We start from the raw sequence: 24877 nt of genomic DNA, 5'->3' as shown, positions 1-24877 counted from the left end.
TATTTAGTAATTGTGATTCAATGACTACCTCCAGCGTGTTTCCCAACCCTTACCAAGACAAAACTACATCCTCCAAATCGTATCTTCCTTGGAGGTCATCATCCCACTTGGAACATCGAATTGCGACTTTTCTGTCCATCATGTTCGTGTCCATTTTTTCAATTCTCAACCGCGAACTTTCTGGCACAAAGCCATCCACCATTTCCTCCTCTTCCAGATTAACGAGCCAGCAAGCTACTTTTGCTGCAGCCGCACTATCCCAAAGGCCTTCTCGGCGGGGATGCTCAACAAGCAATTTAAGTGCCTGTTTCCTGATATCCCGATCCCGACTGCGAATTGCAGTTTGAAACAAGCTCGCCACAAAGCCGTCGTCAAATGAGAACACAGCCTTCCGAGATTTGGTACGAGGGTACATCTCTAGCAACTCACGCGACAACTCAACGAGTAAGCGGTAGTGTGGAGTATATTGATCAAATATCAACTCGGACATCTCTTCTGGCGGCACACACATGGGGATTGAACTGACGTACTGGATCATGAGCATTGATGCTCCAAGGAAGTCCTTGCTGCCGGGGTATTCCCTCGTCGCCTCGAAGACTGGTAGGAAAGCTTGATGCCATTTTGCTCTGGCGCCACTATATTCTTCAAACTCTGCTGCTGCGCGTCGGGCAAACTCTTCGCATTTCACTCTCCGCCTTTCTGGATCATCCACTCCGAAATTCATTAGCTCCGCCGAACTAGCCCATTGAGAGTCAACCGGTTGCCATGCGAGTGCTCTTTTGACATGATAGTCGCAATACATCCTGGCTTCCCTCACAGTATTGAACTGGGTGGGCATGGTGCACTTAAATGGTCTCCGTTGTTGAAGCTGAGAAAGGACCCGCGGGTTTGTAATCCGTCTTCTTTGATTGTCCAAGATAACCACGGCTTCTAGACGATCAAAAGTACTCATCAAATCAATGTCGTCGTACGAGCATTGCCGAATGGCGCCGTGTAAATCGGTTTCAGACTCGCACCACCCTCCAGTGGACTTCTGATACAGCAACTCAATGCCAGCCCGAGCTGCTGCAATCGCCCCGTCGTGGTTGCCCAAGTAATTCTCAAAACAAGTCGTCAGGAGACATGATAGTAGAGCATACTTGGTCCATATCCGACCCTTTTGGCCAGGTATGTCCCGCATCAGTTTCAGTGCTTTTCCATAATGTCGAAGGGCAAATTGATGGTGCTTTTTTCGGATTTCCTCTGAGTTCGGAAAGAGTAGGTTGTCGGCTTGCACCTCTTCCATCGTTTCGCTGAGAGCCCCAAGAGCAATTACTGCATGCCGCGCGAAGTCCTCTTCATGGCATATCTGAAGAATGGTCCGTCCCCAGAAGTCAGTGTCAAAGTATCCAGAGAGCTCCATAGCGGCACGATCGTGAAAGACTTTGAAGTACATATGCTCAGTCTCTGTACTGAAAGTGAGGGCTGGACTTGGCGAAGAAATATGCAGCTTCTGAGGTGCCATTGTTCTCTGGAGGACTTCTATGAGCAAGTCTACTGATATCAAGTTCTCGGGCTACAGGGACTTACAGGGGTATAGTGAACGAACTCTAACGTCTGTGATCCGGCGCCCCTCACCGAGCAAACTGATGCTGGCTTCGGTAGCAAGAACGGGGCTTGTGTCTGCGTATGGACCTGTGAAGCTGATTTTCGTACCACATACCCATCGCAGTCGACCCCGAACTTTTCGCATCGAACACACTGTGCAAATTAGTCCAGTGGCCAGCGGTGTCCGAACCCTCTTCACCATCACTTACTGTCGGCTTTCTTTCATCGCACTTGACGTGGCGGATTCTGACTCAATTAAATTACTTATTCTAAACAGAATTCATCAGCTCTTCAAAGTAACCTACTTGCCTGGAGAGACACGTCAGAACTCAAAATAATAAGCTTGGAGATACCCCACAAAGCTTACATGTAAAACAGCCATTCCTAGTTTTCGGTGCGCTTGTCCTGCGCTTCGGCTGGGGACCTGTCTCCATTCTGCGGTGGAGGCCCTTATAAAACAGTCAATGCCGAAGGTCAGAACATGATTAGATGATGAAGGACGCCATGCCACGAAATATATGCCTGTTGCGAACTTGCGGAGGTGGCAGTTGCTTATGTCAGCATGCTCGTGAAAAGAGCCAATCACTTGCCGCCGGACATCACTTCCCGTGCGACCCTTGTCCTGGCGAAGGCATCGAACTAATATGCACTATATTCTCACCGCAGTTTCGCAGCCCCTAAACATCCACTAGATTTTGATATAAAGTGGTATTTGGAGCTCCTCAGTCATCAAGCGGTCGGTTGTGGATCAAGGGAGTCATAGTGATCAGCATAGAGGTCGATGCGTGTTCTCATGGAGATAGCAAATTTCAGCGAGTCATCGCAAGTCTTTTTCCGCCGGGCGGTTGCTGCTGCTTCTGGTTTCTTTGACTTTGACGACACGGGCTTCTTCTGGTTTGAAATACCGCCTTCTGACACGACCCAATTTCCAACACATGGACTCTACTATCTCAGCGTGCGCTTCTTGCTGGCGCGAGATTTGTGCAACAGCTTTTGCTTTCGTGGCCATCATCTTTTTGTAAACCTCGCCGTCCCTCTCGACTTGGAGTTTCTTTCCAGTTTGCACAGGTTTTGGTGTTGAGTACCATTTCCTATATATCAATTCCACCCGCTGTGCAATCCTCTGAATAAATGTAGTTAAGTCTCCTGAGTACATTGAGGCAGCGTTGGATTCTGACTACACGTAGCTAGGGAAAGTGTGACGCCCGCCCGACCCTTTAAGTTGGAGCCGGGGGTACACTACATTATACAGTGGATGCATTGGCTTGGAGTGGTGTGGAATCTGAAGTCTATATGATTATCCACGAATAGGACATCGAGGTTGGCAGTGGAAACAGCCCTCTCGGCATTGACTACGGGGTGGCTCGCTTGGTGCCGGCCCTGTTTACAGGTAAAGTGACTGTGATGTCTGCATATCCACTTGAGGTATCGTGATATCAATCATCTTGCACACATGACGTTCTTAAATTTATTCTCTTACTCGTGTTGACCCTTCGCTCAACGCCTGCAAGTCTCGAAAGAATGACGACCAGTGCCTAACCGGGACTTATGGGAGAAGCGGTTGAAGTCCATAGAACTGCTCATTTCCATGATATCAGCAAATGAGATTACTGAACTCATGGAGCGCTATGTTTTCGTTATCTGAGTAGCATAAGCTGCAACATTTATCAGCTATAGCATTATATATCTCGACATCTCGAGTTTTGGGGGCAAGGTGAGGTCATTGCCGCCTCTGAGAGACTTTACTGATGATCCTGTAACTATACCGGGTCACCAACTTCGTAAAGAGATTGAAACATAAGTTTCAGGGTCGGTAAGCGATTCTTCCTTTATGCTCAAAGTACTTTCGCGAAAGACAACAATCAATGAATATTTTGTATTGACCTTCGCTTAATCTCGCCTCGAAATTAGGCGCAAACTAAAATTTCTACCCCGCCTCCTCGTCTTGATTAACCTTCGGGCCCGAACTTCTTATATAATCAAAGCCGGACCCGTTCTGTCGCTCAGGAATGAAAATGTCCTGATTTGGCGTCATACGGGTATCGGCCTGTGATAACGTGTTGATTATTCATTACTAATCATTTGCATGACAATGTGGGGTTCTTCGGCACGCCAAAGCTTACATACTCAACCTCCTGACTTCAAATATCGGCTCGTGTCTTGGACAGGAGGGTTCAAGTATGAGCTGTGCTGGTAATAGAGTCTTTATAAGACTGGGAAGTAAATCAGTTCTGGAGACGAAGATTGGAGCAACCAGACGAAGTGCCACCCGACTCGCAGCAGTGCAGGAGCTCCGACCTCGATACTTGAGCATCTCATCTCAGGCGCATCGCTATCATCGTCGCGTCTTAAGTACTCAGTCTCGGAATCACAGTATTTCTTCTTCAACAAGATTTCGAGCTATGTCCCGACGTGTCCCAATTGAGTCGCAACAGGTCGACGCCCCTCTGACCTGCTCAGCAACCTTCCTCGTACTCTCCGCAACTCCAACCCCCGAATCCATCAAAACAATCCGCTCCGTCCTCTCCGGCATCAGCGGCCTCGCCAAAAATGTCGCAATTCGAGATTTGAATGCCTCATTCGCATGCACAGTCGGCATCGGATCCTCAGTCTGGGACACCATCACTGGACTCCCTCGTCCTTCCGAATTGACACCCTTCAAGGAAGTCAAAGGGAAGACGCACACGGCGCCTTCCACTCCTGGCGATTTGCTCTTCCACATCCGGTCTGAGCGGAGGGATCTGAATTTCGAGTTCGAGAGACAGCTTATGGATTTGCTTGGAGACTCCGTGAAAGTCGAAGATGAGACGACCGGCTTCAGGTATTTCGACGTGAGAGATCTTCTAGGCTTTGTAGACGGCACTGCCAACCCAGTTGGTCAAGCTGTCACAGAATCAGTGTTGGTTGCGCAGGAAGATGTGTCTACTGAGAGCGGGACTGCCCAAGTGGGAGGAAGTTACATTGTCGTGCAGAAATACCTGCACAATCTCAAGTCCTGGCGCGGTCTCAAGACAGAGCAACAAGAAGCTGTGATTGGACGTACGAAGCTGGATAACATCGAGCTAGACGATGCACCTGAGGGTCAGCAAATGAGCCATAAGAGCTTGGCCACTGTTGAGGATGCGGAGGGGAATGAGCACGATATCCTGAGGGATAATATGCCGTTTGGGAGTCCTGGGAGTGGAGAGTACGGAACTTATTTCATTGGGTATTCGAGGCGGCTGTGGGTGGTTGAGAAAATGCTGCAGAGAATGTTTATTGGTGTGCCGGAGGGGATGCATGATCGGATTTTGGATTATTCAACTGCTACGACCGGGAATGTGTTCTTTGCGCCGAGTGCAAGTCTTTTGGAGGGTTTAGGGGATGATTGAAGGAAATCATTTTGTTATTGAATAAGACATGAGAAAGGCATGTAGTAGAAAGGTTTTGTTACATTCAAAGACTATTTAAATGGAGAACCAACTGTTTCGCTACAAAACCTCCTTGTAACACTGAACTCATCCAACTGACAGCTATATCAACTTGCTGCAAAGGCACCATAAGTTGCTCAGTCATATTCCATACTTGACGTTGGCGAGCGAGACGACTTTGAACTTTGTACATAGAAGCCTAGAATTCAATCCCAAATGTGAAATGGCACCAGAAAAAGCCACTTCATTTCGCTGCTCACATTCAAATAGACGAGCTGTCTTCTGTTCAAAGCTAAAGCCAAGGGCCAACTTTGTATTCTAATTGTTCAAGAAAATGATCCGTATGGGGTGGTTGGTAGTGATATACATTAAATATTATCTCTAGACAGGTATCATGTCGCCGGTGGCCTCTGGTGAGTTGATCATAAACTAATACAAGCTTCCGCAGGAGCGCCGAGTTGCCCCTCAAGCCCTCAAGAGCCTAGTCCTACCCGCCCGAAACGACGTCCCATCGCCTGAATCGCGGGTTTGACGATGATGTGAAGACTTCGCCTCTGACTTCAGTCCAAGACAAATTTCTTCTCAAGTCATATGCACCTGATCTGAATTTATGTTAGACGGAATCTTCAAATCGAGATAGGACATACCTACGTGCTTCAATACATCGAAGTGTAATCGAGTGTCCATCAGCCCTTCAAATTACTCCACAACATGACTGACTTCCCCCGTCGTCGAACTCAGGACATGGCCGATGAATCCTCCAACTACTGGAGCAGACGTGACGGTATTGTACGCTCGCTTCGTGAGACACGAGAGATCTGAGTCGACGCAGACGAATTTGGGACGTCCGGATGGGGTGTCGACTTTCTTGATATATGGTGTTGGCGCCGAGAGGACTTGTGTAGAGAGTGTGAGGGTCGCGAAGAGGATGGTGATGGTGGAAATCTGCATTGCGGAAGATGTGTTTGTTTTCGTGGGAGAGGATGCAAAAAAAGTGAGATTTGATGAAATTTGGAATGGAAGATTTTTTCCTCTGGGCTGTCCTTGATGGCTATGAATTATGTATTATAGGACAAAATGAATGACTCGGTAGGTTTTTCGTGGATGCAAGACAAAAAAGGCAACTCCATCCCTCGGCTCCATCGAGGGAGTATATAATCCCCCTTTGAGCCCCATGGAATCAGCCCCTCGATCAAATGACGTAGAGAGCAGCAGAAGATCCCAATCCCTCAGCACGCAAAACAGCTCACCGTCAAAGGATAAGCATCGATCAACTGCCTGTCATATCTGCTTTGGTTTCTTGTGGGGAAGAAGGGCCGTGAGATGTGATTGCGATCTTCGGGTGACATGGGTACGGCAGTTGAAACGAACCACAGCACAAGGCGTAGGAGCTTGATACTTCTTGCAGGCACCTGTAATTTTCGGTACAATGCCATAGTTTCCTCAGATAAACTTCAATAGGACCAATTAAGCCTTTGTCGCCTTGCATCGCATATTTTTGAAGTGTCTTTGGAGTGTTGTTTTGGTGATGTTCCCCCTATCGCGGGAACCGTGCACTCTGTTATCTGCATTGGGATGTCTTCTAAGGGATCAACACGTCGATCAGGGCCTTTTCAGCTGAATATCACAATTTTAGGTTGTGGGGAGCTCTCAACCTGAAACGTGTATCCTTGACTCTGTCACTTTTCCGCGGTTGCACAGAACGCATTTGGCCATGTGCAAATAGGGGTCCAAAGACTGGTCAGGAACGCGTCTCGGTAGTGGCGTAGATTTCCCCTCGATAACATGCCTTCCTTCGAGACGATATTGAAACCGTATTGCAGGATAGAAATAATGGCAATTGATTCAATTCCTTTTGTACACACCCTTCGCCTGATTATGGTATTATGTTTCTCGTCGCATTGCTGCACATCCTTCATCCACGTTCCAATAACCTGAAATAATTTCAAGATTCAAATCATTACAGGCCTCGACCTCAATTCGCCCATCACAAAATAACACAGCTTCCATTGTTACCCGAACAATCCGCCGCTCTCGGATCACAACAACAAATCAAGCAATTATCGCATCCACTGGCATGATCAAAGGGCTCCGCCTGGACTCGAATCCTGAATTTCGTTCCCGTCTCCCTTACCATGAAAGCTGAGATGCGCAATCCACTCTTCTGCTCGTAAATATCTTTCCCATCGTACGGGATCTCAACACTCATCATCGTGCTCGCTCCCTCACCAGTGTATGGTGTTCTTCCTGCTTTCCTGCCAAGCGAGCCCATCGCCTCCCAGTTCTGGTCCATGGCCGCTTTGTAGACTGCGTGATCTCGTGTCACGACGCAGAGCCAGGGCCCTTCTTGAGCGGATGTTGCGGTTCCGCAGGCAACGAGACACTCTGATACTTTCTCGCTGGCTCTTCCTCGTGTCCTGAACCAGACACAGCCATTAAAACTCGACAGGCCGTGTGTATTGAATGTAGTCGTGCTGTCGTCCCAAGCCATGTCATGACTAACTCGCATCTTCTCGTAGAACTCCAGCCCCTGCAAATCGAACACGAAGGACTGGTTGTCGCTTCTGGAGAGATGCTCCGTATCGGTATCTGTGTCGTCGGATGAGATGAAAAATTCTTTTCTGGGTTGGAGAGGCCATGAGTTCAGCTCGATAGCCAGACAGGATGGGTTGGTACGTTTGTACTTGTTGAAGCCGATGAGTTGCAATGTGATGCCTTGAATATTATGAGGTCCGTCGGCTTGGTCGTAACAATTCAAGCTGAGGAAGAGATACTTGCTATTGGGGATATTGCGGATCTGTGCGTTGATTTTGACGCCGTTGTTGGTCAATGTGAAATCTGGATTGGCAATGGCGTTCCTCGAGGGTTCGAAATAACCAGCGTTTGCAAACTCCGCGGGGGAGTGAGCGAGAATTCCACGAAACTCGGGGACGACTCCATGTGCTGTCGGGTTTGCAGCCCAGGCGAAGATTGATAAATCGTTGTACTGCGCCATAATCTCTTTCTGTAACCGTATGAAAGCTTTGTTTTCCTCACCATATGTCATGGCCATGTTCACCCCGAAGATTCCAAGAAGCGAATACGCTATATCTTCCGTCCTAGCAGTCTGTCGATTTTTTGCCCAGGACATCTTTTTGGCAATTGTCATTCTGCTCAGCATGCTTGTAACATTCTGTTCACGATGAGTAGTCCCGGTGTTCTCAAAGATCTTTTTGTCGATGCTTGTTATACTCGTCAGAAGATCTCCGAGTTCATTGCGATTTCCGAAATGTATCCAGTGAACGTCATAAAATTCGACTGTTGGTGGAGCTATCAATTCCTGCAAAGTCCATCCTCTGGTAAACCAGCGGCAACCTCTCAGCTCCCTCTTCGCGATGTCCGTCAGTTGAGGACTGGCGTGTATTTGAGGCATCTCGTGACTTTGCCCTTGTCCCGGAGCCCTACTATTATTGATTTGATAGACGGACATCATTGGCGCAGCTAAGAAGTCGGATTCGAAATCTGCGATTTGAGCGTAGCACACAGTGGCCCTCGCATACCATTTGAACATGGAATTGATCGCTTCGCTCAACTCCGGGGTATCGGTCTTGTCGATGCAGCATGTGTCAATCCAGATATATTTCAGTCGTTCACTGCTGTTCAAGGTGATCTCTATCGACCTCTCGACTTTTGCCCAGTTCTTTCGACTCTCTTTGCCTCGCCCAGAGAGAAAGTTCATGTAATCTTGGTACGTGACTTCGGTCTCGCCATCCCAAGTGTGGGACAGGATTGAATATGGCGGTGGCTGGACCGCAAACCACTCAAGCTCTCCCGTTTCACAATTGATGAGTCTCATGATGGCGCTCTGGCAGTGAAGATTTCTGTTATGATTAAAGTGCTGCCCTTCTTTGGCAACGTGAAGTCACACAAGGCTGAGGTCGCGTACGACAGAACCGTAAAGACACATTAACAGGTCAATGTTCTGAGAACTGTTACTGAAATTAGAGAGATTGAAGGTGAACAGCAATATTGAAAGGATGGTAACAGAGGAGAAAGGAAAGAAGAGGATATATACCGAGGGATGCAGGGTGACGTTAGCTACGGACGTAGAACATACCTGGGAGGATTGGGGGCCGGCTCGCTTATTTACGAGGTGGCCAATGGTGAAGCTGCAAAATAGATTTGAGGGGCCGTGGATTGGAGGCGAGGCATCCCATTCCATGATCTGGGAACATGCACGATCTGCGCCGGTCCACAACACATCCGAACATCATAATCCACCACGCGATTTGAATTACCATCATGACTTCTTTAAACTGGCCCGCGTTCTCGAGGTGCAAACTTCCAACCCCTCGACGAACAATTATCATGCCCCAGAAGACCAAGCATAGATGGCGCAGGCTACGTTAGCAGCTAGGATCACAAATTGTGAGTTCGCTTCGCTCTCGCGGTTTCATTCTTTTGTCTCTCCAGATCCGACTGGAACTGGAACTAGACACTGTGAACGCGAGCGACACGGATGGAGCCAACAATGTCTCGGTAAGTATATTCGACACGTTCAGCAGTCATTCTCCACTAATAGCTGTTAGGGGTCCATATCTCCCGGAGAAGACCGTACCTGTTCAAATCGATGGTCAACCCTCTGAAAGCCTTGATGTAACCATCATCAAGGCGTTTGAGCCTTTCACTCTTTCGTGCGCTCTATTCGTTCGACTCAACTGGCATACGTTGCGAGGGGAGTATGTCCTAAAATTATTCGATCGACGCTATGCTACACAACTCCGACGAGACAATCAAGCCAGCGCTTGGACTGTCGATATCGAAGTAGCATATCGCGCCCTTGTGGAAAGCACCGACATGGCTTCCCTTTTCGCGCTGTACGCTCAAAAAGAGACCGACGACGAATGGACCCCAAAGGCGGAGGCGGGTTGGGATTCGGCGCATCGCGAAGCCTATCTTCAATTCTGCTGCCGAAAACATTTCTCGACGGAAACCCTGGTGTACGATCAGCTCCGCGACCTTCAAGGCGAATGTATTCCCCATCTTGCAGCCCGAATCCTGCTCAGATCCCCATCAAGCTCCGGTCCAAGCAATGAATATTTCGACTGCCCAGGTATTTTGTTGGAGTACGTCCAAGGCTTCAGCCTAAACGATCTCGACAAGTTCGCACCCAAAGCTGCCTGGCAACAAATATGCGACGAGGCGATTCGGATTATCAACCTGATTGGCGGGAGAGGTATCCGCAATGAAGATGTCAAGACGAGGAGCTTTATCGTACGTCATCATCCATCGACGAATCATCAGCAGACGAGCCGGCCAAACGTTGTCATGATAGACTTTGGGTCATCCGTTTTACGAACAAAGGATCAAGATGATCGCGATTGGAGAGAATGGAAGGCGATGCAAGACGAAGAAGGTGCAATTGGCATGGTCATGGAGAGGAAGCTCAATGTAGGCTTCACCTATGTACGCACTGCGGAGTCTGAGCGATTGATGGACGAATTCATGAGCGAATAGCAAATGTTGCAAAAATAGCCAACGAGTGAGAAGGTCGAAGCTGCCCTGCGGGCCACTTTCGATGTATCGCCGGTAGCGACGGAGGTCCTCGCTGGCTTTCGCTTCCAGATGTGTTCTTTGGAGGCCCAAGGCTGAAATCACTGAGGCAGATGTAGACCAAGGTCCAAGACGCGTCTTTGCACCGCCCACATTTCCTCAGCGGGTTGCTGGGGGCTAGGTCAGGGGTGGTAAATCAGGGTAGAGGATTTTAGTAAGTGAACTTGGCCGCAGAAAACCGTCATGAAAGCACCTAAAAGGGGAGGCCGAATTGCCATTTGAAAGAGATAACTGGTGTTCTATCAAGAAAGTGACGCTTCCAAATCGGGCATCTGCAGCATTTGACGGCCCCTCGACCTCATCCCTCTTCTGTCCATTCATACACTCGTTTCCTCCCAACCCTCCTCCACACACTTTCTCTATGTCTGGGTCAAGAACCAGGTGCTCAGTCTACGCGCAAAGACTGGTAGTTCATGCCAGAATGGCTTTGCTTGAACCAAGGACTATGGAAATTGGTGGCCTAGTCTTCTAAATAATCAATACCTGATACAGTCTCTGCTGGTTCCCCGTGATGAAATTCTGAAAGGACAATCAGCAAGGCCAACACGGCTGAGGGCCGGGCTCACAAAATGAGTGATTTAATCAACTATGAAATATCAACCGTGCAAGGCAATGATCAACATGAGTGTCAAAGGATGATAACAGTGGAAGCGGTGGTAAGCGAGTCTGGGAGCCGGGCGGCACGAAGACAGTATTGCCGGCACGGGTTTAAGGAGTTAAGCTATGGAAGATTGTGGTCCGAAACTGGCATTACTCAGTCCTTGATACCGTAAACAGATTTGAGGGGTTGGCGTGGCACAGTAGAGTTTCTTTAGCGAATGGGAATCTTCCAGCCCATCTTCCTCTAAATGTCTAATGTTAAATCAGAACGTGTCTTGCTTTTATACAGGTTGTGTATTCGAATTCGCTACTACTGGAGAAGGAAGTGCTACATGTGGAAGGGAGAAAAGCATTGGAAGGCAATGAAATCTAGAGTATTTCGTTGTTGTTTTCAATCCTCGCTAAGAATTAGAGGAGAGCACCAGCGAATGATCAAGACGCCACATCTTGGCAACAGGCACAGGTATGAATGAAGTTGCTTTCAGTGGTTTTATTTACTTAAAAGGCAGTGGTGTGTCATACATGAGTCGAGAATCGAAATCATATCCAACCTCCTTTTTAGAGCTTCTTAATGGTGATGCTCCTCCTCACCCCCAAATCTCTTCTCAACACTCCGTCCAACCCACTGAGTCCCCTTATTTCTCAAAGCCTTAGTCGCCGCTCCCAAATCGACCTTCAATTGCTTCTCAATATAAAGTGGCAGCTGCGTATTGTCCCAATTGCCTGCCATGTTTTGTCTCAAGATCTTGCCTCCCTTATCGCTGCTATATCCATACAGCGTGACATCAACCGCACTATGTCCACCGGTAGACCAGTCAATGCCACCTCTCGAACTCAACATAATGCCCATCTCATTCTGGAATGAACTCTTGCCCTTCAAGGCAACGAGTTTGGCGGTTTCTGCATCAGTGGGGTTGAGTAGGCCGTAGCTGGGGAAAACGACTGTCTTGAGGAAGGTTGAGGGATCGGGGCCAGTGTAGGAGCTGAAGAGAGCGCTGAGGGCTTCTGTTGAAGCGTTGGCAGCTTGGAGGATGAGAGGGTTGTAGCCTTGGAGGGTGAGGCCTCCGGTTTCGTGGTCGGCGGCGGAGAGCATGGTTGTGTCTGGGTGCGAGTCGATCCAGGTGCGGACAAAGTCCATCACTTCGTTGTATTGGATTGTATCGTGTAGATGGCCGATGGGGTCATTAGAGTGCCCGGCGTGATCAATGCGTGAAGCTTCGATCATGATAAAGTAGCCTGGAAAGAGATGTTAGACTGTTATTGAGGCCTAAATAGTGAGATGAGGAGGAAGTAGTGCTTACCTCTCTTGGTGCCCTTGGTTGCCTTTTCGAGTGATGTGAGTGCTGTCTTGGTCATTTCCACAAGCGATGGCTCGACGTTATCTTGGCGATCAATCTCGTAAGACATATGACCTTTGGGATATCAGTACAGTACCTCTCACTACTCGTCGTTTTGTTGCTCAAAATGAGACTTACCTTCAGTAAACAATCCCGCAAACGGCAACTTCGCATCCTCACCACCCTTCAACTTATCAAAGCCGGCACGATCAGTAAAGACATTATAACCTTGCTCCTTGCCAAATTTTAACAAATCAATGTCATCACTCCGGCACGATCCAGCCTGAGACTTTGGCTTGAAGTAGCAGCGTCCGCCCCCGAGCAAGACGTCAACAACTGAACCAAGTGGGTGACCATAACCAATCTCGTGCTCTGCGATCTTAGCTTCAGAGTCACGGTGTATGACGTGAGCAGCGTAGCCTAGGGACTGTGAGTAATTTGGAAGTGGGGGAATTGAAGTACTTACAGGCTGGTGTGGCGTGGGTGATTCTAGAGGTAGCGATCAAGCCTGTCTTGAAACCGTCAAGCTTTGCCGCTTCCAAGATCGAACCTACAGGTTGACGGTCGTCATCGACAGCAATGGCTTTTGTGAGTTAGATTTTGGATAGTCAACTGTGCGGAGAACATGGACATACCAGCGTTGTAAGTCTTGACACCACAGCCAAAGGCAGTTGCGGATGCAGCAGAATCGGTGATCAAGTTATCACTTGATTGAGTTCGCACACTCCCAAGGACCTTCGTTTATGTCAGCCATCATCGTCTTCCCAATTGACGGAAGAAACGTACCATCTCATCAGCGGCCAACTGATATGTCACGGGCCGCTTGATATTCCCACCATTCTTCAAAGCAGAGACATAATCCCTTGCCAAAGTCTGCGATGCAGTTCCAAATCCATCGGGTACGATGTAGATGAAACTCTTCGCAGTTGCACCTTGCCAATCACCCGGTCCAGTCGTCTGAGCCTGCGCGAGGCAGACGAGAAGTGTAACGGGCCAGAGAGTTGAGACGCGCATGTTGACTTCTTATACTTTTCGGACTCGGTATAATAGAAGAGAGAGCGAATGAGGGAGAAGAATGGCTGGCTCACAAGGTGCTCCTTTCTCCAGCTCACATTACCCGTACTTATATACATACATACGTAGGTACATGCCGTACTTTCTCCTCCTCCACCTGCAGATATCTCGGAGGTACATCTCGAGAGGTGCTAGAACAGTCCATAATTCTGCCGTGGCAGAGAAAATCTCAATATAAATGCGAGGCACGTGGGTGCTGCTGCTGGGGGCTGGAGGGGTTAAATACAAGCCAAGGTCAGACGGCATGCCCAGGCCTTGGCTTGAGGAGGATGTCATTTTGGGAAACCAATTAGGCTGTTGAGGGCAGGGACATGTGTTTTTGAGCCAAGAATGGAGAACGCATGTTGCTCCTGTATAGGAAGCTCGTTGAATAATGAGATATGATGGATGTCGTGGTGGTACGAGGAAAAGGATCGGATGGGGAAACTGGAAAGATGGGTTTGAAGGCTTTGTTAAAGCATTCTCATCGTTTGACGATCACTAATTTTTCTGTCTCGACCTCTCAGTAACTTCTCGAGTCATATGAGCGCTTTGCTGGTGGTAAGAACTGCATTGTATGCGCAAGTACATTCGACATAGCAAGAGTACAGTCCCAGCAACATTGTGACGTCACGATTGAATGAAAATTACAACGCTTCAAAGAGAATCCCATGCCCAAGGTCCTGGATTTCAGAATAAGGGGGCAGGCTGGAGAGTGTGGGAAAGAAAGATATGTGCCACATCCACTTGGAATGTGAAAGCACCAGTTCAACATAGCTTCATGTTGCAGCTCAATCTTCTCTCCAAGACGGAGAATCCTCTCCCATGCATCAAGCGTATCCCGAGACCAAATTTGTAGTCGAAAGCCATATCAATTCCTAGTTGCAATGGGACTAGAACCAGATGTCAAAGGACACCATGAAAATCCTGCCATTGCGAATACGCCTTTCATCCTCCCACGAACCAAGCAAATCGACAAATCTCCATTTATGCCTCCTGGAAAGCAGCTGGGAAACGTCGGATATTGTCGGCCAACTTTCCGTGGTTGCTCAAGAATTGAACATAGGCACCATCAACCAAGACCTTTCCTCCAGCCTTCTTCTCCATGTACTCTTCACGGCGGAGAGGGGTGAAGCCCCAGTTCTTGGAAACGATAATCTTTTGGCGACCAGGGAACTTGTATTGGGAGCGACGAAGGGCCTCGAGAGCGGTAGCACGGTCTGTAGGTTGTTAGGTTTGAATTTTGCACACAGGACAAGTTGTACTTACGAGCATCACGGGTGCGGACACTCAAGATAATTTGGCCAATGTTAACACGGGCAACGGTTCCGTTTGGCTTTCCCCAAGCACCACGCATTCCAGTTTGAAGTCTATCGGCACCGGCGCAAGACAACATCTTGTTGATACGGACGACATGGTATGGGTGAGCGCGGACACGGAGATGGAAACCTTCCTTTCCTGCAACCTTGACCAAGTACCTGAACCATATTGTTAGCTTCTGTATAACCATCATCCCAGTATGTCCTCCAGGTGTTCTGTATCAATGTCCAACATCGGATCTTCTGATTTGTAATTCGCCCTTTGACCCAACTACGTCACTTCTTCCTTGGGGTATACTGACTTGTTGGCGCAAATACGGGCAGCTTCCAAAGCCTCGGAGCTCAACTGTTCGTACTCGTTGGAAACCAAGTGAATGCAGAGGGGGAACTCGTCGACGTTTGCGCGCTTTCGGCCGAGATCGAAGATTCTGATCTTGGGGTCCTTTGTGATCCAGTCAGCTGCCATTCTCTAGCATTGAGATTCTTGTGCGAGTATGTGTCGAGGAAGCTTTAAAAGCGTTGGAAGAGGTCGAGATCGCAGAGTCCAAACTTACTGGTACACCACGGTTAAATCTGGATTTTGGGTACGGCTACAGACCTGTCAGTTCACGCTCTTGGAGGCATTTTTGAGCACCTGGAAGATAGAGAAGACGTTGGAGATGCAGCCCACGAAGGGCATCGTCCCTCAAACGCCTCCTCGATCCACCAGCGCGACCAAAGGGCCAGACGCAGCAGACTGACCTTGTTCTTGCAGTAGCGGTAACATCTCGCTGGGCGGCGTGCCATCTCGAATGATTTCAGATGGTTGTCGTTTGGGTGGAGTTGTTGCTGCTGGTCTTCTGGGGAAGTTCGCGGTTTTGAGGCGGTTGACCTCAGAATCGATTTCAAAGCAAAAGACGCTAATGCCTCGCTTACCACAGTCGTTCTGCCCCACTCGCCCCTCGGAGGCACAAAGAGGGCTGGGGCCCTAAGAACTCGGAGGCAAAAGTTAAGAATAAATGCCGGGGGAGTCATTCTTTGAGTGTTATCAGGCCATATTGGGACATTAGATAACGAGTTTCAAGCGACCGGATACATGGCCATAGAAGGAAACAGGAACAGGCAATTTTATTTCGATGACTCGAAATGACTCATATTCTGCTGAGAGATGTCGCAAGCAAAATTTGAGGACTGTGATTTGTCACCTGCCTCGAACCAAGAAGCTTCGAAGGTCCTATTTGTTCACCAGCGCGCAACTGACATCTGTTTGGGCATACCAAAAAGCAGATTTAATCTTGGTGTACCCGTAAGTCCGGCCTCAAATCTAGGTGGCACCATTGCATGTCGCGTATAGTATTCAAGAATCTGCTGAAGCTCCGTGGTCCTGGGGAGATTCGACTCCGCCGCCAGATATGTTCTTCGATTCACAAGCATACAGTCATGATCGCGTATCGCAATCGCAATCGCAATCATATCGATGTTTCGAAATCTTCACTTCTGAATTATTCCTTGAGAACCGGATGGTATCATTCGCTATGCTAGAAGCTCCACAAAAGATACATGCATTGTGCCCAGTCCGTCATCCTTCAATCCGTCACCTCATCTCCATTGGCGACATTTACTCGGCTTGGGAGCTCAAGATATCGGAATCACCTCCATCCAAGATGGCCATGGTCGAGCAACGGTAGAGCTTACCGCAGGCAGTTCCGAGCTCAATCTGTACGAAGAAAAAAGAGTAAGTAAAGGGCCCTCCAAAGTCTGAGAGACTTTATCGTTAGGCAAGTCTCTCGCAGACGTGAAGTCTGGTCGTTGAGGATGAAGCAAGCTTCATAATATGACAAAGAAGATTATGGACGTACGTTGTTTCCGCTGAAGTGGTGGACGTTGGTCTTGGACAACATGGCGTAGCTGGAAATCAATTAGCAGATGTTCACCTTTGCAGCTGAAGTAAACTTACTACTCGAGCTCACTCTTGCGAAGAGGAGGAGTGTTGCCAGCAATGATGACGAGCTTGGCCTTTCCGGAACGGAGAGTCTTGAGGGTTGACTTGTATCCGAGAGTGACCTTTCCTGACTTCATAACAAGCGCCAAGCGCGAGTTGATGGAGTCAGCAGTCTTCTTTGCCTTCTTTGTGGGTGCCATCTTTGCGTTGATTCAAGATTTGGATTGTTCTTGAAATGTGGTAGTTGATGCTCCGGCGTCGTTGTTCGAGAGAAGAAAGTTGAATTTCAGAAAGTTCGCATCCCAAATGTGTATCGCGCCAATTTAGCGTGGAATAAGTGTGTGCGCCTCAGGCCAAAGCTTAGGCCAGCAAGGACAATATCGTGACTTTGAGGCTAACCTGAGCGCGGAATGAAATCTACATATTTAAGGGAATGTTTTATCTCACCTCATAAGTTCATTCTACTACGTTCATAGTTCATCCTCAAATAGATATGCATCATTGATGTGTCGTCATTGGCTCACGATGTACTTCTTATCACGTGTCGTTCCCAACGTGATCACAGAAATCTAAATAAGGTACCTTAGAAGCTCACATCGGACTATTAAGGATTTGTGTACTCGTATTCGAAACACTCATCTGGTAATTGAGTTCTGATAGGGCTCACTAGATGGTCCTGAAGTATTTCAGGTCTGGCAACCATTACTTGAGTAGGATAATCCCTCAATAAGTGATTCAGATATCAGAGCTGGACAGCTTTTGGAACGTGCAACCATTCAACTCAATTCCCCATGAACCAGCATGATCCTGGATAAGCGTTTCAATTTGCATGATACCGGAGATCAAATGTATTTCCCGTTGCCCCCTATCGTTGTCATCTCATAGGTGCCGACGCGAAGATTCATGCGACTGGGATTACAAGCAAATCATTTCGCGAGGACCTTATTATATGGCCATGTCAACAACTCAAGAGGACACATGAATGTTATGATAACAACACGCACAAGTCCACAATCGATAAATCCGTGACATTCTTATCATATATTAATCAGAAACAGTCATCAGGAGTCGTTACCTATAATCCATCACGAGGTCTAAATAAGGTTGCGAACCAAAGGAATTATTGCGTCGTTACGCCAAAACACTCGGGCCTTGATTTCTCCTGACCTGACTGGAACGAACCACAACATTCCTCTCATCACAACAGGAGGACTACATTCCGTCAGTATATACCGCAGTAGAAATGTCTGCAGCTACGAAAAAGCCGCCGGCGAGCTCAACTCCAGGTCGCAGGCCCTCAACAGATCCCACCGCAACGACCGCATCACCGCCACCAAGTCGACCAGCTCGATCCCCAGCTCCAGCATCAGCAACCTCGAATGGAGTCGCGCGCAGTCGATCGGTGCGCGGAGGCACACCTGTATCGGCAAGAGCGTCTATGCAACGACCCGGCGCTGGCGCGTCGCATCTGAGCTCCAGCAGTACGACTCCTGATGCAGATGATGACGCTCGGGCAGAGACCGTCGCGGTATTAGACGATTTGAAGGAGCGCCTACGCAAAATGGAAGCGATGTCCGAGCAATATCAGAAGCAGACCCAGGTTCTACAGTCGAGATTGGACGAAGCTTTACAAGAGCAAGGCAAGCTTGAGGATCGTCTACATGAGAGTGATGAGCGCTTAGAGTCTTTGGAGAATGAGAAGAGAGATGCTCTCAGACAAAAAAGGGAGATGGAGTCGATATACGAGGCAGAGAGGAGTTCAATGACAAAGGAGAGAGAAGAGAATTCTAATCGGGAAGAGGAGATGCAAACCATCATTCAGCGGCTGAAAGATTCTCTGAACTCCAGGTCAAACGTGGACGAGGAAGGCAGGATGTCGAGGCGCTGTGAGTCGAGCTACATTTTTCAAAAGCCGATAACTAATCATAATAGCAAACAACTCCTCTCCAATTGATAGCCAGTTCGCTCCTCCTTCTGGATTGAACCGTAGCGACTCTCGAAACAATTCCAAACTCCTCCTCCAGAAAGATCGCCTTATCGAGTCCCTCCGATTAGAGCTGGCGGAAGCTCAGATCAAGCTGGTGGAATCCGAGAATATGGGAGGTGGACGTATGCAAGAGGTTGAACGCCTATTATTAGAAGCCCGCATGACAAATGCTCGATTGATGGAGGACAACGAGAGCTATCAGTTGCTCCTTTCCGAGAAAACATTGACAGGAGATTTCGCCAAGAGCGATTTCATGGGATCAGCTTCCCACAATGCAGATGCGCTGAGCGCTCTGGAAGGCCGATCCGCGCCAGCAAGCCTGGCAGATGAGTTATCCGAGGCAGGCGAGGGAGAAAGCGAGAACTACAGACGTCTGGAAGCCGAATTGAAATCCGCAAAAGACTCCAACAAGGCTCTAACTTTATATATTAACAAGATTATCGAGCGCCTCCTTCAACACCAAGACTTCGAGGCCATTCTCGACCAGTCTTCCGACTTCAAGCCTGGAGCAAACACGGACAAAGATCTACCTCCTCCCCCGAAAGAACAAGCAACCGGTGCATCAATACTTCAACGTGCCAAATCCGTAGCTATGGGCGGAGCCAGGCGACCACGTCCTCAATCCCAAATGCCAGCCACGCATTCCGCCCTCACAGACCCAGACACCGCACCCAGCATCCCATTCGGCTTGGGCCGCTCATCAAGTTTCCGAACCGGACGCCCCAAGTCAGAGCAATACACCGGCGGCGCCGCGAGTGTAGTCAACCAGATGTACAAAGGCGGGCCCGCCTCACCTCCGCTCCACGGTCCCCAAACACCCCGACACTCCCAGTCTTTCTTCGCTCCTCCACCAGTCTCAGGCACAAACCCCAACGCCGCACACCGCGTCCCCAGCGCTGGACAGGTCCCCACAGCAGGTAACTTCCCAGGCATGAAGAGCGAGAGTAGCAGCACAAGCGACAGCGGCGACGTCTCGACGCCGCCGAGTAACAGTCCTCCACGCGCGGAGAAGGCGACTACCTTTGCAGGGAACAAGCCGAGGCCCTTGAGATTGGTGCAGGATCACCCGGAGAATAGGAAGGTTAGTGGGGATGAGGATAACAAGTCGAAGAGGGCGAGTTGGATGGGGTGGGCGTTTGGGAAGAAGGATGAGGAGAAAGTGGCGGGAGAGAGTATTCAAGAGTAATCCTGACGAATAAAGAGAAAGAGAAACTTTGGAATCGAGATTGGAAAGTGAAAGATAGAGATTAGGAATGGTGGGATTGGACCCAACCATTTTGAAACGATGTGTTTGATGTTATGTAATGTGATGTTGGGAAGTCGGATGATGCACTGCACGTTGGATGGATGGATGAACAGATGGAGTTGGATTCTTTTAGCTGCATACATGAGGTACAGTCGTGCCCCCAAGCGGTAGGAACATATAACATAATCAATCAATCACCAAATCAACAAGGCCAGCCCCCCTTCTCGCTTCCAGTATCAGTTCTCAGAGTCTATTTACCCAGTCAGCCAAGCACACCACGCCCTTTCAAGATCTCTTTCGCTCAAGTGAGCATCTCTTTCTTACCTTATCTCGCGTTCTGTCGTTCGTTGTTTACTTGCTCAGCTCATCATGCCATTCTATTTCTTTGCCTTTGCCTTTACCCTGCATGTTTGCTTCCCTCTCTGTCTCTTTCAGTGCCGCTTTGATCATATCCGCAACCACGCACTTCCTATTCTTTTCAGCGAAGTTAACAGCACTTTGAGTGGGCTCAGCTCCAGCGTTGAGGAGAAGTTGGACCATGTCATGTCTGCCGTGCTCTGCTGCAGCCTCCAGTGCTGTCCTGCCTTCCTTTGGTGAGCCTGGAGTGTTGGGATCTGCCCCCATCTCTAGTAGTTGGAGAGCTATCTTGAGGTGGCCGCATATTGCCGCTTCTTGTAAGGCAGTAACACCATCTTCCATTGCGGCGGGTGCGTTGATGTCAGCACCATGTTCTAGGAGTATCTGGATTACTTCAGAGCTGGGTGACTCCTTGTGGATTGCTGCCTGAAGTGCTGTCCTGCCCCACCTCCGTGCTGGAAGGGCATTGAAATCCGCTCCTCTGTCTAGCAACAACTTGACAATTTCTACTGATCTGGAAGCGGCAGCTGCTTGAAGAGCCGTCATGCCAAGTTCCTGCGCTGGAAGGGCATCGATATCCGCTCCTCTGTCCAGTAACAGCTTGACAATTTCTAATGATCCGGAACTGGCAGCTGCTTGAAGGGTTGTTCTACCACAGTAATATGCTGATGGGCGGGTATCGATATCCGCTCCTCTGTCTAGCAACAGCTTGAAAATTTCTACTGATCCGAAACCGGCAGCTGCTTGAAGGGCTGTTCTACCCGCCAATCCTAACGGGTGGGCATTGATATCCGCTCCTCTATCTAGCAACAGCCTCACACATTCAATCCCTCTGTGGAACACAGCCGCGTAAAGAGCTGTTGTGGTACTGACCATAGCATTGACGTCTGCTCCTTGGTCAAGCAAGAGCTGAATCGAAGAAAGATCGAGTTCTGCGTTCTCAATGGCCATCAGTAAGATGGAGCTCGCGGCTGCAGATTTGTGTAGGCAGGTATCTGCCAACAGCAAGCGTTCAATAATTTTGTGGTCATATCTGGTTGCTGCGATCTCAAGCGGCATTTTCACAGTCCTGCTGTAGGGCGTGTCCACTCTTGCCCCATATCGCACCAAGCTGTCAATTAAATCGAACCTTGAGCCATCCGATTTGAGAAGAGCTTGCTGGAGGAAATGCTTCCCGGTTGATGTCATTCCACTGAAATCTGCTCCGGCATCCCCAAGCTGGTCGATGAGGGTGACATCTCCAAGGTCTATGGCAATCTCCAGAGCGCTAAATTTGGATACTGGTCCCCTGCAATTGACACTCCAGCCACATACAGCTATGAAAATGCAGAGAACATTTCCTACATTACCTCCCGTCTTTTCTAGTATTGCTTGACTTGTGTCAAGGATATGGCTAGCATCAATGCCTAGTGCAAGTATCCTTTGTACTTCTCGCAGGTTATTTCGTACTGCCGCAAATTGGAGGTCGGCGATGAGCTGGTTTCCATCCCTTTGAGAGCTGGCACCTGCCTCCTTTAAGACTGATACTATTTCATGATTGCCGAGTGTTTCTGCCACGGCCAGTACGCTAGTGCCGTAGACGCCAACAGCTGGAGCATCAACGTCAGCACCATGACTTAATAAGCTAGTCACCACATGACTGTGGCCTGCTTCGACTGCCGCCATCAATGCAGTAGACGGTATGAGCTGCATAAGAGTACTGCATTTTGGATCCTCGAGTCCTGATGCCGCGTCGTAGTCTAAACCCTCGTCGTCGTCTGAACCCTCGTCGTCGTCTGAGCCCTCCTCGTAGTCTGAACCCTCGTCGTCAACTTCCATTTCTTGAACAGCTTGGCTTGTGGCGTTGACGTCTGCACCAACCCCAATCAACAACACGACAATGTCCAAATGACCCTGCATAGCTGCATCTCGTAGCGGGCCCCATTTGCATTTGCTAGATTGCAAGACATGCCTTACAGATCTGATGGACAGAAGAGCTTTAACAATTTCAGTATATCCCATGAAGCATGCTTGTTGTATCTCAGTGCGTTGAACGAATTTCTCATCTTCTGTCTGCCAGTACTGTAGAGAAGACACCGAGGACTCTGCGCCTAGTCTCAGAAGTATGTCTACCATTGAGATACTCTCATTCTCTATAGCATGGGCTAGAAAGCTTGTGGTGTCCCACAATACTTCAGTGTCCGTAGGATCAAAGTGTGCTCCTGCGTCGAGAAACAGCTGAAACAAATCCGAGTTGACATCGCGGGCAGCATAGTATATCGGGCTGTACCACTCAGCTTTGAGATTATTGTCCTTTTCCAGCTCTGTACTATCGTGAATCGGGGTGTTGACATGAGAACCAGCGTCAATGAGAATCTTCGCTATTTCAACATTAGAAACTGCGCCAAGAAGTGTGCTTGGAACGAGATCATCGTCTTCAGTGTACCTGTACACTTTGCAGTTGACATTAATCCCTTCGTCGACTAGAGTTTTGACTACGTTACTCAAGTTACGCTCTATTGCCAAGCATAGCAAAATTTCTCGCCGTCCATGATACAACTGTCCACTTTTGTCAGCTCTAATGAGCGCTGTGAATGCTCGTTGGTTTCCGACCCAACTACAATCTCCAATCAAGAGATCCAGGCATGCTTGTATAGTTGGACTTCTCAAATCGATTAGATTTTCCAGGAATGTCTGATTCTGCTCCGAGATCCATTCGAGGATCCTGCTCGGCTGCCCCCACTCAAACTTATTGTTTGATCCGATTTGTGCAACGAAGATCAAGAACTCCTTCAGTGCACTCGCGCTCGATGGCCCAAAGAGTTTGGATATTCGATCTTCGATCTCGCCCTCGTATTTCTCGATTGTCGCATTATGAAATTGCTGAACCATCCTGTCGCGACACTCACACGTTGATGTGGTGGAAGAATTGTAAGGATTCCCCAACATCTTGGCAAAGGAAGTGGCTGGTGTAAATGGGGTGGAAACAAAAGCCCTTGAAGTCGACGAAGAGCGACTTTCGAAGGAAGTATCCTTTAGAGAAGACTGCTGCCATGAGCTAGCTAAACCACACCATAAATAAGCTTCTTACCAGCAGCTCAAGGACGGCACCTTCAACCTACTTTGACTTGCGAACAAACTTCCAAGTCCAAATGATGGAAGATTGTCGATTCGGATAGTTCTCATGTATAATTCAACCATTGCTGGTGGTGGTGTGGCGACCGAAATGCCTTCAGGGGATGGCGCGACTGGATCTATAATATCGTCAGACCTGCACCTGGACCTCCACACACTATATTCACACGAAGAAAAGATACTGTTCAGATCCGACAGAGTATATCTGCTCTCCTCCTTCTTCAATCTTTTCATTGGAATGTCAACACCATGAAGGACCACTCGAGTGTCCTTGTTCGCTTCGTCTCGCTTGCGTTTCTTGCGAAGGACATGTTCCCACTCTGCAGAGGAGAGGTTCTTTCTGAAGTTCCACTCTTTGAACTTCCTCATATATTGATTTTTGCTAGGGAATTCTCGTCAGCTGTGCGCCAAATACAGGTAGGCCACATACGATGCGATAAATCCATGGTTCGACTCCATGTCTTCCATCAATTTTGGGAGTGTCGACTTGAAATAGAGGCCTCGCAACAACTCCTTGCAGGCATTCCATTCGCCTTCTGTAGGGCCTTTGATAGCCTCTCTCCTCTTCTTGGAGGGAATCATGGCCTGTAATGAGCGTTGTCAATCTTTCTTGGATGTTCAGCAGAGAAGTTCGATCGGACATCTGAAGTCCCACTTGAAAAAGAGAGTATTACTGAACAGAATGAAAGAAAATACTAGGAACGTGAAAAAAACGGTATGACAAGTTGGCCAGTGGTCAATTGCCACTCCAGCCTTGTGTTGTCACGGAAGCAGACTGGATACAGACTCTCTGCCATTGGCTTATGCCGGAATCTTGCACGCTCAGCCGCAGCCATACCTTTGCTCTCGCCAGCTCATTAAACCACACGACCACCCTTGCAGTGAAACACTCGCCCAGCTTGTAGGCTCTTTTGCCAGAATCTTACTGGGGCCCCATGCACCAACTCTTGCTTGTACCAAGCCCTGCATCTGGTATCCTGGCGCAGCCCTCTTGTAGTTATTCGCTCGTTCCGAAATCTTAAGCAGGGCAGGGCAGCATGAACGTCTAGCTGATGCGGTGTGTATGTATGCCCATTCCTGGCGCATACTGAGTGATGAGGCGTAAGGCTCGCGACGGGACCCGGCTTTGGCTCTTCATCTGGTGCGTCGTTGCCAAAATCTTAGGACCCGCTCTCTTCAGACAAATTGGCTTTTTCGATAACCTGAAAGCTCAAGTCAACTGATGCAAGACAAACCAGGATCAACCGTATCTGTAACCGAAATGCATGGCAGGTTGCGTTCAAGTTGTCCGTGATTGGTCGACGCCAAAATATTATCAAAACATGGCTGGAAGGACTTGCGAATTGGTCGAAGC

At 48.7% G+C, this 24877-nt stretch overlaps 10 protein-coding genes across 11 annotated transcripts; 3 read left to right on the top strand and 7 right to left on the bottom strand.

The window, feature by feature from the left end:
- Positions 1-2: 2 nt before the first annotated feature.
- On the bottom strand, positions 3-1896 carry ONS95_002959 (uncharacterized protein). Its single transcript, XM_058496242.1, has 2 exons — positions 1570-1896; positions 3-1510 (listed from the first exon to the last, which is right to left on the bottom strand). The coding sequence occupies exon 2, from the start codon at positions 1502-1504 to the stop codon at positions 50-52; it is 1455 nt and encodes a 484-aa protein (XP_058353493.1). The 5' UTR covers positions 1505-1510; positions 1570-1896; the 3' UTR covers positions 3-49.
- A 508-nt stretch (positions 1897-2404) lies between these two features.
- ONS95_002958 (uncharacterized protein) lies at positions 2405-2743 on the bottom strand (the record flags this gene model as incomplete). Its single annotated transcript, XM_058496241.1, has 1 exon — positions 2405-2743. The coding sequence occupies one exon, from the start codon at positions 2741-2743 to the stop codon at positions 2405-2407; it is 339 nt and encodes a 112-aa protein (XP_058353492.1).
- A 1024-nt stretch (positions 2744-3767) lies between these two features.
- Positions 3768-4958, top strand: ONS95_002957 (uncharacterized protein; the record flags this gene model as incomplete). The annotated part of the gene is made up of 1 exon (XM_058496240.1): positions 3768-4958. The coding sequence occupies one exon, from the start codon at positions 3768-3770 to the stop codon at positions 4956-4958; it is 1191 nt and encodes a 396-aa protein (XP_058353491.1).
- Positions 4959-5321: 363 nt separating this feature from the next.
- On the bottom strand, positions 5322-6813 carry ONS95_002956 (uncharacterized protein). Its single transcript, XM_058496239.1, has one exon. It carries the CDS (start codon positions 5946-5948, stop codon positions 5697-5699), a length of 252 nt encoding a protein of 83 aa, XP_058353490.1. The 5' UTR covers positions 5949-6813; the 3' UTR covers positions 5322-5696.
- A 3-nt stretch (positions 6814-6816) lies between these two features.
- Positions 6817-9053, bottom strand: ONS95_002955 (uncharacterized protein). Its single transcript, XM_058496238.1, has one exon. It carries the CDS (start codon positions 8830-8832, stop codon positions 6985-6987), a length of 1848 nt encoding a protein of 615 aa, XP_058353489.1. The 5' UTR covers positions 8833-9053; the 3' UTR covers positions 6817-6984.
- Positions 9054-9220: 167 nt separating this feature from the next.
- ONS95_002954 (uncharacterized protein) lies at positions 9221-11500 on the top strand. The gene is made up of 2 exons (XM_058496237.1): positions 9221-9515; positions 9566-11500. The coding sequence occupies exons 1-2, from the start codon at positions 9496-9498 to the stop codon at positions 10491-10493; spliced, it is 948 nt and encodes a 315-aa protein (XP_058353488.1). The 5' UTR covers positions 9221-9495; the 3' UTR covers positions 10494-11500.
- Positions 11501-11757: 257 nt separating this feature from the next.
- Positions 11758-13540, bottom strand: ONS95_002953 (uncharacterized protein; the record flags this gene model as incomplete). Its single annotated transcript, XM_058496236.1, has 6 exons — positions 11758-12425; positions 12491-12601; positions 12665-12946; positions 12993-13109; positions 13162-13261; positions 13313-13540. The coding sequence occupies 6 exons, from the start codon at positions 13538-13540 to the stop codon at positions 11758-11760; spliced, it is 1506 nt and encodes a 501-aa protein (XP_058353487.1).
- Positions 13541-16495: 2955 nt separating this feature from the next.
- Positions 16496-17019, bottom strand: RPL30 (60S ribosomal protein L30; the record flags this gene model as incomplete). Its single annotated transcript, XM_058496235.1, has 3 exons — positions 16496-16594; positions 16737-16785; positions 16835-17019. The coding sequence occupies 3 exons, from the start codon at positions 17017-17019 to the stop codon at positions 16496-16498; spliced, it is 333 nt and encodes a 110-aa protein (XP_058353486.1).
- A 377-nt stretch (positions 17020-17396) lies between these two features.
- ONS95_002951 (uncharacterized protein) lies at positions 17397-20245 on the top strand. Its single transcript, XM_058496234.1, has 2 exons — positions 17397-18705; positions 18752-20245. Exons 1-2 carry the CDS (start codon positions 18063-18065, stop codon positions 19990-19992), a joined length of 1884 nt encoding a protein of 627 aa, XP_058353485.1. The 5' UTR covers positions 17397-18062; the 3' UTR covers positions 19993-20245.
- ONS95_002950 (uncharacterized protein) lies at positions 20246-24644 on the bottom strand. Of its 2 annotated transcripts, XM_058496232.1 has the most exons (4): positions 23954-24644; positions 23511-23905; positions 20377-23450; positions 20246-20302 (listed from the first exon to the last, which is right to left on the bottom strand). In XM_058496232.1, exons 1-3 carry the CDS (start codon positions 24103-24105, stop codon positions 20404-20406), a joined length of 3594 nt encoding a protein of 1197 aa, XP_058353483.1. In that variant the 5' UTR covers positions 24106-24644; the 3' UTR covers positions 20246-20302; positions 20377-20403. The 2 variants fall into 2 exon arrangements, with proteins under 2 accessions (XP_058353483.1, XP_058353484.1); XM_058496233.1 differs by having other exon boundaries at positions 23511-24644.
- Positions 24645-24877: the final 233 nt, after the last annotated feature.

The sequence above is a fragment of the Cadophora gregata genome, assembly GCF_030347475.1.
Source record: "Cadophora gregata isolate MNR1 chromosome Unknown scaffold_12, whole genome shotgun sequence".
NCBI lineage: Eukaryota > Fungi > Ascomycota > Leotiomycetes > Helotiales > Ploettnerulaceae > Cadophora > Cadophora gregata.
The sequence above is the reverse complement of the archived record's forward strand: the minus strand, read 5'-3'. Positions and strand labels throughout refer to the sequence as shown.